General features: G+C 48.0%; 1 protein-coding gene across 1 annotated transcript in view; it reads right to left on the reverse strand.

Annotated features, from left to right (window-relative positions):
- Nucleotides 1-2,992: 2,992 nt before the first annotated feature.
- FSTL3 (follistatin like 3) overlaps nucleotides 2,993-15,946 on the reverse strand; it is a 91,376-nt gene continuing 78,422 nt past the window's right edge. Inside the window, exons 4-5 of the mRNA XM_078669047.1 lie at nucleotides 6,681-6,911; nucleotides 2,993-4,703 (exon numbers count right to left, since the gene is read on the reverse strand). Of these exons, the coding sequence (XP_078525173.1) occupies nucleotides 4,651-4,703; nucleotides 6,681-6,911 (284 nt within the window). The 3' untranslated portion in view covers nucleotides 2,993-4,650. The remainder of the gene's footprint in view (nucleotides 4,704-6,680; nucleotides 6,912-15,946) is intronic.

The following is a 15,946-nucleotide window of genomic DNA, read 5'->3' on the forward strand; positions in this document are numbered from 1 at the left end:
AATCGCAAACAGTGTCTGAGGCACTGTTGTACATTGAATTTTGTGACTCGCAAATTGCAACTCGCAACTTGTCACAATTTGCGAGTCGCAAAATTCAATGGTCATTCATCTGCCCTCATGTGTTTATGACTTACTTCCCTGGGAACGTGGAGTTTGAGTAGTGATGTATTCCTGAAGCTGGTGCGGAGGTCAGTACTCAGGCGACACGGAGCAACACACTCACACACAACTCAATAAACGTGGAAGCAGGTCAGATATAGTCTATATAAAAAGAATAGCACTTTATTGAAAAAGGACACAACAGAACAGTGAAGTAAAACCTGCACAGCAAACCCAAACTTCCTGTGGTGAAAAACGAAATAGCATCCGGCACCGAAGTCTTCAGCATCAAAACAAACCCCCAATGTGATTCAGAGACAGGTGAACGCGTGGTGCGAACAGGCGATAGTGCGGAATTGTACATCTAGGTCTTTCAAAAGTTAAAGCAAATGCTCACGAGAGAAATATCGTTTCTCTGGCACAGACTGAGAATCAGAGCGCAAACTGTGGCCTCGAGACGTCCCTTCCCTGGCCAATGTCTCGATGCCACCTCTGGTGTCATTCGCGTCTACTCCTCATCAATGATCTGATGTCCACGTTCTTCCTCGAGGTTTTACTGCCTCTGACTTCTCTTACTCTCCCTTGTGTAGCTGCTTCATCTCTAGAACTAATTAAACCCCAGACTACTTTCTTAAGAGCCTGAAAGTTCCAGAGAGACTCCAGCTTTCTCTGCGTCTAAGGCTACATGGCTCTGCATCACAATTAGGGGAGGGCGGTAAACTCTGCCCCACTGGCAGAGTTTTGCCCACTCCGCCTGGAGTGCAGAGTTCCAGAAAAACTCTGCGAGCCGCTGTGTGGTGGAGTTTTCTCGTTCGCAGCTCGACAACATTAAGTTGGCAAGGACGCACTAGAAAACAAGTGCTAGAGTGAGTCCAAGCGCAATTTCTTCAGCGTAGCCAGTTGCGGCAGCACGCTACCGTTAGCGTTGAGAAAACTGCTGCTCGAGTAGAAAAAAGCAGCGCCCTCTGGTGCCAAGTGTGGTGCTGTTCATGCTGATTTTACAGCGCGGAAAAAGCTCCCAGCACTCAAAATCAGTGTGACGGGCCAGAAGTCCACCACTCGCGGAACTCCACGGAATCTCACTGAGGTTTTCTGTAATTCGGTGGAATTCCGGGGAGTAAAACTGCAGGAGTTCCGCCCACCCCTAGTCATAATATCAAGATTGAAAATATTGAACCACACATTAGGGGACTCCATGATATCAAACCCAACAATACACAGACTCTGGAATCCGGAACTGCGCACAGACAGTCTCCAGAAGATCGAATCGCACAAAGATGGAATCCAGAATTTTCAACTCTAGATATACAGGCTCCAGAATAGTGAATCATATATATGTGGAAACTAGAATTTGAAATTTGAATTGCACACAGATGCCCTCTAGAATATTGAAGCACACAAAGATGAACATTGGAACATTGAATCACATATAGATGGACTCTAGAATTTGAATCACATATAGATGGCCTCCAGAAAACTGAACTCTAGATATATGAATTCCAGAATATTGAAGTGCCCAGGCTTTTTAGTTCATGTATCCTTATACCAACATTCCATATGGTTAAATGTCATTTATGAACAAATATTTGAAGATATAGAATCACTATGCCTAGGTATAAGAAAACCTATAAAAAAACATACAGCTTATCAATAGACAATTACAAAAATATTATAGCAAAACATATACAAAAATCATCAATAAAATCCAAAATGAACAGTCATTCTACGCACAAGGACTTTATAGGAGTTGTCGTGAATATTTCTCGAACTTGCCCCCGTGTGTCACACAATATCGACTCGCTTCACACGGTCTCCTGATGAAGACCTGGAATCCCACAGTGAGCACGAAGTCTTCCGGAAACCCTTAGGCAGAGTGCGTTTCCGGCTCATGGTGTTGGAAGCTCACCCTAGCGAACGCCCGCCTGGGGTTTTAACACCTCCCCAGAAAGTCCCCAGAAGCCACACAAGACCTTTGTAATTTTGGGTGGATCTCTTGTGGCTGGACCAGCCACGGAGACCCGTCCATTTCCTTGGGCCTCTACCTCCGCCATGTCGGCTATAATGGTAATGGACTCAAATTCCCCTCACGACCCCATCCTTTCAAGGCCCCTCCCCAGTGGCGCAAAGTAAATGATGGGGCCAACCCTGCAGAATGAGAAGTGGGGACCCTGGGTCCACCCTATTTCACAGATTTTCTTGGTCGGGGCGGACTGGTGTCCCCCAAAGAGTTGGTGGCCCATGAATGGTTGTGGGCTGCAGGGGCCTGTGTTACGTTTCTGCCCGCCCCTTCCTCACACTGGGAAACTAATTTCAAGTTACCAGGTTTGCAATAATCAGTTACACTGAAGGTTCAAACTGTGCCTGCTTTGTCACAGCTTTCAGAGTATTTTTTCTCCCTCTATTCTTGTCTATCTTAATTCATCTTTATCCCGCCTCCTCCTCAGGCGTCTTTTTGTGCGGTGCTCCCTCTGTTCTAGGTGTGGGTCAGTGTGGAGTGTGAGTTAGGTGCCTTATGAATGGGGGTTGGGGTAAGAGAAGGGTTGGTTGCTGTGGCCTATATAGTGGGTCGCCTCCTAGTGTGCTGCCTGTGGACTGTTGTGCAGTATTAAGTGAAGTGTTGCATGCTTTTGTGGGTGTGTTGTGTTTGATGTTGACTGTGGGTTGCCCTTGAAAGGTCTTTTGTTGGCGCCCCCTTACTTCCAGACTTGGCCTTAGTTATAATGTTGGGTTAAAACTAGGGGTGGGCCGAATTTGCGTAGTCGCACTACACAAAGCTCCGCGAAACGGTAAAAAATCTCTGCGAGTATGCAGTGTTCCGCCAACACGCGGAATTGCTTGTTCCGCCTGTTCGCAATGCTTTTTTCCTGTTCGCGAACGCTGTTTGTGTGCTCTGGGGGAAATATCTTGTGAACACGCATTTTGAAAGCGTGAACAAGCAGAAAATTCCGTGTAGCCGCGGATTGCTGAATTTTGGGCAATTTAGCGTTTTCCACGGAACGCAAAATTACCCGAATTCCGCGAGCGGAACGGAATTTACCGCCCAGGCCAAGTTAAAAGGATGAAGATTTACACAGCATTTCTGCTCTGTAGGAGGTGCGGGTGTGAGGGAGTGATGCAGGCTATGTGTTGTGACGGAGCGAGGCCCATTGCAGTGGGATCCGGGTCTTTCGACTCAAACCTAACCCTAGTTGGATCTCCATTGAGCGGGATGACTATTCACTTGTGATAATCTGGTTGTGAGTGCGTTAGAGGAATCGTGCTGCTCTGATTGTGCATGATCTTTTCTGCGCTTGCTGTTCTAGATTCATGCAGTACCTTTCCTGTGTGTGAGAGAAGCTTGCACTGCTGTGGCCCATGATGTACCTGTTCTGCTCACTAGAAAGACCCACCTCTGCGGATCGTGCTGTTGTATGTTCTTTGTGTGTGCGAGAGGAACCTACACTGCAGCTGCCCATAATGTACCTGTTCAGTTTTAAGGAAGTGTCCACAGATACAAATTGCCGCTGCACTGTTATGTGTGTGAGAAGCTTGCACTGCTGCTGCCTGTGCTGTACCTGTTCTGTGTGTGAGGGAAGCTTGCACTGTTGACATTCATGTAGTACCTGGTCTGTGTGTGAAAGAAGCTAGCACTGCTGCTGCCTGTGCTGTACCTGTTCTGTGTGTGAGGGAAGCTTGCACTGTTGATATTCATGCAGTACCTGTTCTGTGTGTGAGAGAAGCTTGCTGCTGTGCTGTTTGCATTATCTCTGTGCTTTAGGTCTGTGTGAGCAGGGGGTTTGTTCTTCTCCTGTTACTGACCGTACCCATGTTAGGGGAACACAAGGAGCCTAGCTGCTCCTCTGCCGGCCCTCGGTGGCACTCAGTGGCACTCTATAAGAGGGGAGTCCTAATGTTGGTATGGCCATTCTTTGCCAGGGGCCATTTTGTTCATTTATTTAAGGATTTCCAAGAGGTGCTATTGAACTGAAGTGTCGAAGAACAGCCCTTGACAAGCGGGTCCTCTGACGCCACTATGGCGTGTCCCCTCTGCAGCCGGCAGCCATGCTTCGCATCATCTGACTCCTGAAAGACTCTTAGCCTTGAAGCAGGGACTCTTGCAGCTCCTCGACAAGTGCCCTTCCACTCACAGCACTCCGTAGGTTTCGAGATACCTAATGCAACCCCCCACATTAACGGTGGCAGATAGGTTTGTCGTTGGCAGCCATTGTCCCTTTCCTGGTATGGTACCCCTATAGGCTTTGCTGTTCTACACACAGTTCAGCAACCAGTGGCCAGGAGCTGGTGCCATTGCTCGCGTGGCGCCATTTTGTTCCATTGACATCCTTTGGGGCTTCCGGTCATTCGTCTCCGGCCTTTGGTTTGTTGGTCCTGTGCCCTTGCGACTGTAGCGCTTTATAAATGCTCTAAAATGGACTCTATCGGTGGTATACCGACTTCTCGGGGGTCAAGGGTGACATAAATAGGGGGTGTCGGAGGTAATAAATAGCGGGTCCACGTATGTACAGTATGAACATGTAATGCCCTGTTGGAGCTGGCGGTGCCCAGGCCACCTCACACGTAGTTGTCTTCCACGTTGCCCAGGTCAATGGGGGGTCTTGTAGGAGCTGCAGAGGGAAAAGAGAGAGAGGGGAGAGATTAGGGTGCAGAAAGGCACGGTGGGTGCACGAGGGACCCAGAGCAGAGTATGCAGGCTCTGGATGGATGTGTCTGGTCACGGAGGATGTATGTCGTTATAACGCATGCTTTTACCACGCATGCCTTTACAACGCAGGTATTACAACGCAAGTCGTTACAACGACTTGCGTTGGGGGGCGCTGGATAGTGGATAGTTTTATTTACTATTCCAACTCCAGTCCCCGTGGATAGTAGGGAAGGTTTTGGATTATAAATTAAACTATTCCCTATCCTACAGCGCCCTCCAGCGAAAGTCGTTGTAACGACTTGCGTTGTAATACCTGCGTTGTAAAGGTACTGCGTGGTCAAAGTTTTGTTGTAAAGGATGTTTCCCGGTCAGGGAGAGTGGACATGAACCCTGTGACCTCACAGCTAGTGCCAGAAATTATTATTATTATTACATTTGTCACAAATGCTTCTGGGGTAAAATCCTGAGCACCTGTTTCAGCCATCTGTACCCCTACCTGAATGCGCCATATCTGACCCTCCACCCCCATAATTTGTGCTTATGGTTTTCTTGGTAAATTTATATTTTTTAATGGATTTCTTCTGCGTTGTTGGGTAACAGACCTTCACGCACTAAAGCACAATCCACTGCTTCCGAAGGCCCTTGAGGGGACACGCAGAGCCCATCTCCTGGCATATGACTGACCGTGTCCCAAGCCCTGTGGCCTGTGAGAGGTGCAAGCCTATAGGGGGCACCTATTGATATTGCTGTAGGCCACTCCATGGTCTGTAGACCTGGGTGAAATTTGTATTATTCCGTACTAATCAGAGTCATTTTAGTAATCTTGCATTACTCTTTTGACGCAAAAGCATTTATTTCGCCCGGTCGTGTAGTTATGAGTGATTTGGCACAAAAATCCTACTGCAGAAACAATTAAATTAGCGAGCTCGAGAGCTTGCCGACTGCTGCCGTTCGCGCTCTCCAGCATTTATCTGTTTTCCTACCAAGAAATGCATCATTGTTTCCATTTTGGATTAAATGTGTAATCAAGTATCTATGCTGTCATTAACCTTTGTTTTTTACGGAGTTTTATATAGCGCGAACTTGACCCGAAGGTATCGGGTATCATAGCACCAGTTGCGTTACATGAGTACATTCATTTTTGGTAGGCACGGGGAGATATGGGGGCATATGTAGGTAGCCGTTTGCGATTTGCAAACGCCGATATTTGGCGTTTGCGAATCGCAAATGGCGTTTTGATATGTAGGTGCCACTTAGCAAAATAAGGAACCGCAAAAATTGCGATTTCTTATTTTGCTTATAGCATTTAAGGAATCGCAATTTTGCGATTCCTTAAATGCTATGTAGGTTTGCTTTAAAAATTGCGATTTTTGCATAAGGAATCGCAAAATACCACCTACTTCAAGTAGATGGTATTTTACGATTTCCTTCAAAAATGCATTTTTTTTATAAAATTCAAAGTGCCATGTGGCGCACAGACATGCCCTTAGGGCATGTATGTGCGCCACATGTACTTACAGGCACATTCCAGGGGTGCAACACCCTGGCACCCTTGGAATTTCGATTCTCAAATTGCGATTTTCACACAGAAAATCGCAATTTAAGACTGTATCCCCATTCATTCCTATGGGCCAAATGGGACACTCATTCCCTAATTGCGATTCGCAATTTGCTAATCGCAAATAAGGAATGTTAGAGATTCGCAAAAAAATTGCGAATTTCTACCTACATTCCATTTTGCTATTCTCAAATAGCGATTCCTTAAAAATCACTATTTGGGAATCGCAAAATGGAAATTACCTACATATGCCCCTAAGTGATTTGCCCGGAATCACAGGATGTTCAGCGTCATTCGCGAAACTCGAACCCGGTTCCCCAGATTCGAGGTCGACCGACCTAGCCGTTAGGCCAACTCCTCTGTCTCGTTCGCTGTACCTACCTGCTGTGCAGCTTCCGTAGTGGTGTACGCCGATGGAGCGCCCCAGAAAGCAGGTGGCCCGTCGCAGGTGGCACGCTGAGGGGTAGGTGACGTTGTTATTCCCGCAGAGCATCTGGTCAGTGTCGGAGGGTTCCGGGCAGGGCGCTGCCCGGCATATCACACAATGAGCGCTGCCTGTCTGGTCAACAACGCACGTGTGGGTTCCCGGGCACACAACGCCAGTGCAGGTCTCTGCGGAGAGAAACAAGTATTTAGGGTCACCCCCTAAACTCATACAGAGGAAGGCAAAACAGCAGAGAACAAGCTAAGAACTCCAACACAACATCTTCTTGTTATGACATTTTTCTAAAACCTTGAGGCATATTTACAAGCCCCGTGCTCCATTGGAGCGTCACTTTTTTGACGCTCCAGATGGCGCACAGTGCAAGCCCATGTGTACAAGGCTTTGCAAAGCCACCCTGCATGGCTTTTCATAGCCTTGTAGAACGGGTGTAAAGCCGCGGCATTGCCTTACATTGCAGCAGGGAGGCGTGCCGTGGGTGTTGCTGTGGGTGTTCCCATGCAACACCCATCGATTTTAATACCGCTCCAGATTTACAACATAGCATGAATCTGGGTCAGTTCCAAAAACGTACAGCTCCCAGAGCAGGCGTAACAACGAGAAATGTTTACATTTTCCTTCTGTTTTTTCTCTTTCCACGTGTGCTTCATTCTGCAGCTCAGATAGAATGAAGAAAACGCCCCATGTGATTCTTTTTGTGCAGGAAGGTGCTCCTTCCTGCACAAAAGGTTCATGCCAACAACACAGACACCGTTGCACCGTGCTGCAATGTTTGCACCAGCGCTGGCTGAATGGACAGGAATGCACTATACCTTGTAAATACGTTGCATTTCTGTCCTTTCAAATTGGTGCACGGCAAATTAATTGTAAATATGCCCTCTAGTTCACAGAGATGAGCTGTGGAAGCCTCACTAAATGATTACAATGTACAGATTTAAAGCTTGTGATCTCTAAAACAATTGAGAACATGCCCAGCAACCATTGCAGATCAGAAACTATTGCAATCCTTTTGACTTTCTGGACTTTCTGCAAAAAGAGCTACTTAATCCCAGTGAAAATCATTCTGAGCTACTAATATTATTAGAGTTGTAATAGTGACCACAGTATGCAATATTAGAACATTGGAATGTTGGGAGCTCCATTGAAAACAATGGGGTGCTCTGGGCTTCTAATGGCTGGTATGAGCCTGGAGCTCCAACATTCCAATGTTTCTTTGTTCACAGCTCTGGCTGTGAACAAAGGCTTCAGGGACCCTGAGGGGATTCCAATCCCCTCACGCTCGCATAAGGCTTTGTTCTTTTTTGTTAGAACATTCTGCCCTCTAGTGGCAGAATGATCTAATAGCCTTATAGCCCTTTGTAGTTGGGCTATACCGGCTATTAAAGTCCCTCTCCCTTGTTAAAGGCCCTCACCTTCGGCTCGGGGCCTTTAACACTGGAGAGGGCCTTTAATAGCCGGTATAGCCCTCTACGGTGGGCTATAAGACTATAGTACAGCAGTGGCCACTCACAAGATTATTATCAGTGATCACCTCAGTGCATCAGGCAGGATTGCCAGCAGCAGTGTAAACAAGCATTGGCATAGCCATTAGGTCTTTCCCTTTGGATGTGAATGCAGACCCACTGGTTTTGCCATTGTTTTTGTTGATTATGTTCAGCATCAGCAAAAGGTAAATGTGCGATGTTGTGCACATGTAATTATAAGCTAGGGAGGTGGAGGAAAAACCAACCTGGAACAAGAAAATGCAGCACATAAGTGAGGAAGCAGGGAAAGACGTACTCCCAGAATAAGGAACAGAGGGGCATATTTACCAGAGAAGTGGCGGAGCGTGATGTTAGCTTCCTTGGATTAACGCCACTTCTAAAACACAGGACTGCATGGTATTTACAAGAATACGGTACAGCCCTTTGTTTCCGACTGCGCTGGCAATAATTGAGCTGCCTAGCGGCAACCATAGTGCAAGCGTGTCTGTTTTGCAGGGGAATGATTGTTTATGTGCAGGAAGGTGTCCCTTCCTGCACATACACAATCAGTAATGGTGCTTTGTAACTTCCGTGTGTGCTGCTTAATGCTGCACAGATAGAAGTTGCAAAATGTATTTTTTTCTATGATTGTTTGTGTGCAGGAAGGACACCTTCCTTCACATAAACAATCAATGGCGTTTTGCTGTTTCTATGTGCGCTGCACAACACAGCACACATGGAAACAGCAAAAATGAGGAGTAATAAAGCTTTCTCTGACGTGGTGGCAATAGGGGCCTCACAAGGCAGCGTTTAGCCACTTAACGTGGCTTAATGTTGCCTTGAAAATAAGGCCCCCTTTCACGCTGTGTTCAGAGTGAAAAGGGAGGGCAATGGGAGTTGTGGTGGGCGTTTCTCCTTGCAACTCCCATTGATTTTGGCACTGCCGCCTATTTACAAGGGAGACGTAAATTGGAGGCAGCGCCAAAATTAAGACCAGGGAAAATCTGTTCTTATACAGGAGAAACAAGGAGAAATGCTTTATTTCTCCTCGTTTTTGCTGTTCTCTTGTGTGCTGCCTTGGCAGCACACATAGAAACAGTAAATTGTCATTAATGAATGTTTATGTGCGGGAAGGATCCCACTTCCTGCACATAAAAAGCAACTTTTTTTAAATATGCCGTTTTGCAACTTCCATGTGTGTTGCATTAAGAAGCAAACATAGAAGTCTCAAAACGGCATTTAAAAATTGTTTATGTGCAGGAAAGGGGGGACTTCCTGCACATAAACAATCTTCCCCCCAACGGAGACACCCTTGCACTATCGTGCAAGGGTGCCTGTGCTGGCACTAGGCAGCGGAACTCCGCGCCAGCACTAGGGGAAACGCATGGCTGCGCCCCATTCTTGTGAATACGGTACATCCCTGTATTTTCAGAATGGATAAGTGTGGCGTTAGCAATGTTTGCTTAACGCCACACTTCTCCATTTTGCTGTAAATATGCCCTGAAGTTGTGCAACTTCTATATGTACTGCATTCAGCAGCACACATAGAAGTTACAAAACTCCATTTAAAGTTTGTTTATGTGCAGGAAGGGACACCTTCCTGCACATAGACAATCTTCCCCTGCAATGCAGACACCCATCACTACTGTTTAAGATGGCTCCCGTGGGCCGCGAGCTGACGAGCTCTGTGAGCACCTGCACGCTGAGAGTGGCACTAACCCTGAGGAAACTGCGGCAAAGAGGGCTCTAGAAACACGTGTCTGGGGATACACTTGAAAAGAATACTGGTACTGGCACTGGCCAACAAACTGTGAGAACTGTGTGTGAAGCGAGTAACACTGAACCACATCGACCATGATGCATGAGGTAATTCAGCTGTGACGTGTCAGCAGGGTGCTCCAAATCCCTTTGACTATGGTGCAAGTGTGCCTGCGTTGGTGCGATGCAGTTAAATTTAGCACGAGTGCAGGGCGAAACACAAGACTGCACCATATTGTTGTAAATATGATACAGCCCTGCGTTTCCGAAGTGGCGGAGCGCGTCGTTAAGCCAAGAAGGCTAAAGCAGGGCTCAGTCACTTCTATTGTAAATATGCCCCAAAGTGTTAACATAAGAAGATACTGCGTAGCATGGGCAAAAGAAAAATAAAACATTATGGAAATGATTCTTCCCTGCAGTAACTCAGCAATGTGTCGCGAATACTTGCTCCTGTGGCAAAAATCCTTACAACGCCATGGATGCGCCGTTTTTCCAATACAGGGCTCCACAGCGCAAGGACCCACAGATGTGTCAGAAATACTGACACATCTGTGGGAAGGCTGCAGCAAGGTATCGGGCCCAAAAGTGGCGCATTGCTGTAGTTTGTCATAAGACTGACACAACTAAAGAAATGCGACAAAAAAAAAGAGATGATGCGTCGGTATCTCAAGTAGCTCACTGTACGGGGACCAGTGTAATAGAGTGTGAGAGGGTGAAAACTTCACCTCGGTTTCTAGGTGATATTTCTCTTGTTCTTTTTAACCAACAAACCCACTGTTTTTTTAATAGACCTGAATATTTTCTTTTTTTCTTTTTTGTTTCTTGGTCAATTCCGAACGTGTATATTGCAATGATTTTAATTAATTGAGCAAATAAATTTTACTTACTTACTTTTATTACATCGGTCCTGTGTGTCTCGCATACAAGCGGGCATAGTGTACTCAGTTTCCTACGCTACAGCCAATGCGTCATTCCCATGCCTGGGTTTAGAGGCGTAGGAATGTTAGCACATTGCAAGCGCTGCAGACCACTTCCCGATGATGCGTCACTTTTACAAACAGCCATAAATACCACTGCATCAGTTTTACGGGGGTTTTTACACCACAACGCCTACCGTGCTTAAATTAATTCTAACTCGACGCAGCCGATTCTGACGAAGGTAAAATCCGAATGCAGGCAAACAAAAAGTGACGCATCTGTCTAGATGCGTCATCTTCTGAATATGGAGCAATCAAAACGCTACCAGTGTGTAAAAAAATTACGCAACTGTGACGCAACATCCTTCTAAATAACCCTTAAGTGTACGCGTGAGTGTGCTAAGCGTGTATCTCATGGCGTAACGTAAGCCCACGCCGCTTCTACTAAAAGGAAGGGTAGCAGAAGGAAAACAGTGTGGGTGGAGGCACGTATGTTCATTACAAAACAAAACCAGATCTGGTGGTATCGGCTGCCTTAGAATACACATAGCTATCTCTTACCTCACTGTGTAAGTATTGTGTTTTGCAGAAATAACTGTACTGCACCTTTAAATTTGGAGAGTGGATGATTAAAGACAGACTAAAACACAATGAAGAAAGGCAAGACCCCACAGTAAAACTGCATTTTGAAAAAGCATTGAATTGCAGCCATATAATTAGTACTCTAGAGACCGAAACCACATGAGCAATGCATTATACACTTTTCAGCCTTCTGCAATGTAACCGTGCCCAAACCCACAAGAACACAAACCACTTCCAGCTGTAAAGCAAGGACTCCAATCACTAGAAAGCCTGAAGATGCATTGCAAGGCAGGGAATTTGAGTTAAACTGCATAGCAAAAAAGCATTAAATTGCAACCATACAATCATCCCCTAAAGAGCGTAACCGCTTACGCAATGCATTATACTTTTTTCAGCTTTCCAGATCTTCTACAACTTTACCACACACAAAACAAACCACTCCCAACTATAAAGCAAAACCTCCAGCCAAAGAAGAGCTTGAAAATCCTTTGAAAGGGAAGGAACTTGGCAGGCAGAGAAGGTGATAAGCTTGAGCCCCTCCCCCTCAACTTAGGGTGAGGGCCTGGAAGCTCACAAGAAAAGCAAGACCATATCATGCTGAATAATTTGGTGCTGGTCCCGCGGCCCTGGGGCCACCACAGGCTGAGATATGGACAAAGAGGCGTTTTAAAGGCGAGACCCCGCAATGCATTATGGGCTGAGTTTTATATTTGTGGGTCTCCCACTGTGCTGGGGAGGGCCACGTGAACGCGGCCTCGGGTGCACCAAAGCACTTAACGCTAGTTCTGTATTAGAAAGTAACACCATGACATGCTGTTTTACCTCACCGTGTTAGCATTGTGTCCTGCAGAAATAACTGTAGTGCATGACGGATGGGGGCCGTCATCAGCATGCAAGGGGTTAAAGTTGGGGAGCAGATTACTAAAGATAGAATAAAACACAACTAAGAAGAATCCAGGAAAACAAGACACCACAGTAAAACTGCTTTGTGAAAAAGTATTGAAATCCTTAGAGTGCCTAACCCCATAAACTGTGCAACAAAAAGTGTTCAGCCTTACAGGTTTTCTACTAAAGTACTACACAGGTTCTATAGAAAACCAAACACTTCCCAGTGTAAAGCAAAAACCCCATCCACAGGAGAGCTTAACCATGCATTGACAGGCAGGGAAGGTGATGAGTTTGAGGCCTCCCCCCAACTTAGGGTGAGGGCCTGGGAGCTCACAAGAAAAGCAAGACCATGTCATTTTGAACAAGTTGGCAGTGGTCCCGTCGCACTGGGACCACCACTGGATGAAATATGGGCAAAAAGGCATTTTAAATGCAAGGTCCTGCAAGGCATTCTGGGGTGAGTTTACAGCAAGCATGAATTTGATAGTAGCTGCTCTGCCGCTGTGCCTGGGAGAGCCACGGTGACATTTCCTTGTTGTTTTTTGAGAGCGCGGCTTCGCGTGTCCCAAAGCAGTCAACGCTAGTTTTGTAATAGGAAGTAACACCATGACGTGCACACTCGTCGCAATCTATGCTGACTTTTTAGAAACATTCTTTGTGATGAGATAAGAACAATAATTACCCCCGTTTATAGAGGAAGCCGCGAATGAGTGCTGTGGGGCTGCGGAGGCGTGGTCGCGACTGCACGCCTTTACGGTGCCGCAACAAAGACGGGCAGGAAAGGAATACATAAATAGTTCTAGATACAAACAGATAAGAAATAAAGTGAAACAGTACCAGTAGTAGGGCCGTGCTCTGTGGGAGTAAACAAAACATAACAAGCATTTACAATGCAATGGTTTTGCCTTTGTTAAAGTTAGAGCTATTGGCATTGCTCTTGACATTATTTTTATTTATGTTTTTTTTAACATAAATAAATGGCATTGTCATTTACAATCCCACTAGCTTTATCTCTCGCAAATGACACACACAAACACACACAGAGCCCCCCCACACAAACACACACAGAGCCCCCCCACACATACACCCACACAGAGCCCCCCACACACACAGCCACACAAAGCCCCCCACACACACAGCCACACAGAGCCCTCCACACACCCACACAGAGCCTTCCACACACCCACACAGAGCCTTCCACACACCCACACAGAGCCTTCCACAGACACCCACACAGCACAAGCAGGCAACAGGGGCACACGGAGGCACAAGCAGGCAACAGGGGCACACGGAGGCACAAGCAGGCAACAGGGGCACACGGAGGCACAAGCAGGCAACAGGGGCACACGGAGGCACAAGCAGGCAACAGGGGCACACGGAGGCACAAGCAGGCAACAGGGGCACAAGCAGGCAACAGGGGCACACGGAGGCACATGCAGGCGACAGGGGCACACGGAGGCACAAGCAGGCGACAGGGGCACGAAAAAGGAGGCGCAAGCAGGCAACAGGGGCACACGGAGGCACAAGCAGGCAACAGGGGCACACGGAGGCACAAGCAGGCAACAGGGTCACGAAAACAAGCACAAGCAGGCAAAAGGGTCACAAGCAGGAATTGTAATTTAGACAGGGCTGAAGTGGAGAACGGTCAGTAGGGAAGTAGTGCGGCTGGTGCAGTGGTACCAGGCCGAAAGGTGAGAGGGGCTGTCTGCACCCCAGTTTGGACAGTTTCCACTACCTAACAGGGATTGGTGGGAGGGGGGCGTACTTCTTGCTTGCTTTAGGGCTGTTACTTCGGGGACGCAGTGCACGCTCTTGCCTGCTGCCTGCGGGACACGACAACAGGCAGGGAGAGGACAGGCTGGGAGAGGGCAGGGAGGGGACAGGCTGGGAGAGGGCAGGATGGGAGAGGGCAGGGAGGGGACAGGCTGGGAGAGGGCAGGTTGGGAGAGGGCAGGCTGGAAGTGGACAAGCTGGGAGAGGACAGGCTGGGAAAGGTCATGGAGGGGACAGGCTGGAAGTGGACAGGCTGGAAGAGGACAGGCTGGGAAAGGGCAGGGAGGGGACAGGCTGGGAGAGGGCAGGCTGGGAGTGGACAGGCTGCGAGAGGACATGGAAGGGACAGGCTGGGAAAGGTCATGGAGGGGACAGGCTGGAAGTGGACAGGCTGGAAGAGGACAGGCTGGGAAAGGGCAGGGAGGGGACAGGCTGGGAGAGGGCAGGCTGGGAGTGGACAGGCTGCGAGAGGACATGGAAGGGACAGGCTGGGAGAGGGCAGGCTGGGAGTGGACAGGCTGCGAGAGGACAGGCTGCGAGAGGACAGGCTGCGAGAGGGCAGGCTGGGAGAGGGCAGGCTGGGAGAGGACAGGCTGCGAGAGGACAGGCTGCGAGAGGACAGGCTGCGAGAGGGCAGGCTGCGAGAGGGCAGGCTGCGAGAGGGCAGGCTGCGAGAGGGCAGGCTGCGAGAGGGCAGGGCAGTAAGGGGGAAGGACTGGGGGTGGGCAGTAAGATAAGATTGGGACAGGGGAAACAAGGTAGTGGGGGTGGGGCAGTAGGACTGGGAGTTGCGGCAGCCGGGACGGAATGGGGGTGGCTTGGTGCTGCATAGGTAGGGACCTGTGGCAGTCGGTATTAGCGTCCACCCCACCCCTCCCCCCAGAATAGGCCTTGGGTGTGAGACAGGCTCCCAGCCTGCCCGCGGGAGATGAGTCACTGTGGCTGTAATGTGAGCCACACACCTGGCAGGCAAACAAACACCAGGCCAGACCTGCAGAGCTATCAGAGGGCGGGGAGGGGTCACTACATCAACCCCCTCCCCACCCAACCCGGGTTTGAGAAAAAAAAACATGCCAGGCTGCCTGGGTTATCAGAGGGGGCGGGAGGTACCTCTACCTCTACATCTACCCCCACACCCCCCGCCAAGTTTACACCACGCATGCCCGGGATGTCTGGGTGATCACATGGCTTTACTACAAAGCACAATAACCCGTTCTAATCTAGTTTTAATTTGCCCGCCATTACAGAAACTGCAGGTTTCCAATGCCACTGCCAAAGGTACTGTAATGAAGGCCATAGTATGCATCAAAGATAATGTCACATGGGAATACCAAGCCCACTATAAAACTTACAATACCAAGAAAGTAAACACTGAACCAATGGGAAAAACACGAGCTACAATTCATGGAACATGCAAGACACCATACAGTGCAAACTTCTCAGCAGTCAGTGAAGCATCTCCTTTAACAAGTCAATCTGAGAACCAAAAGAGTATCTTAGCCCAAAGAGATCAGAGGGACAAGACAAACGCCTTTCCACGCAAGGGGCTAAGCTAGGCACTTCCACTATAAAACGAAGCACAGGCAAATTAAACTATGAACAGCAAGTTATCTTGCACCACATTAGCAGACTATGATGTTAGCCATTATACACTGAGAGTCTTTGAAATTTTTTAACTAAAGGACAACCACCATTTCTTCTCAGACGTACCGGGCAATTGTGAACAGTTTCAAAGGGTTTTCACCCTCATTCATCTAATCTGCAAGGGCATCGCCAGCAACTTATACACACACACAGAATGTGTCCTGGGATAGTGCACTCCTC

This window comes from Lissotriton helveticus, chromosome 12 (assembly GCF_964261635.1).
Source record: "Lissotriton helveticus chromosome 12, aLisHel1.1, whole genome shotgun sequence".
Classification (NCBI taxonomy): domain Eukaryota; kingdom Metazoa; phylum Chordata; class Amphibia; order Caudata; family Salamandridae; genus Lissotriton; species Lissotriton helveticus.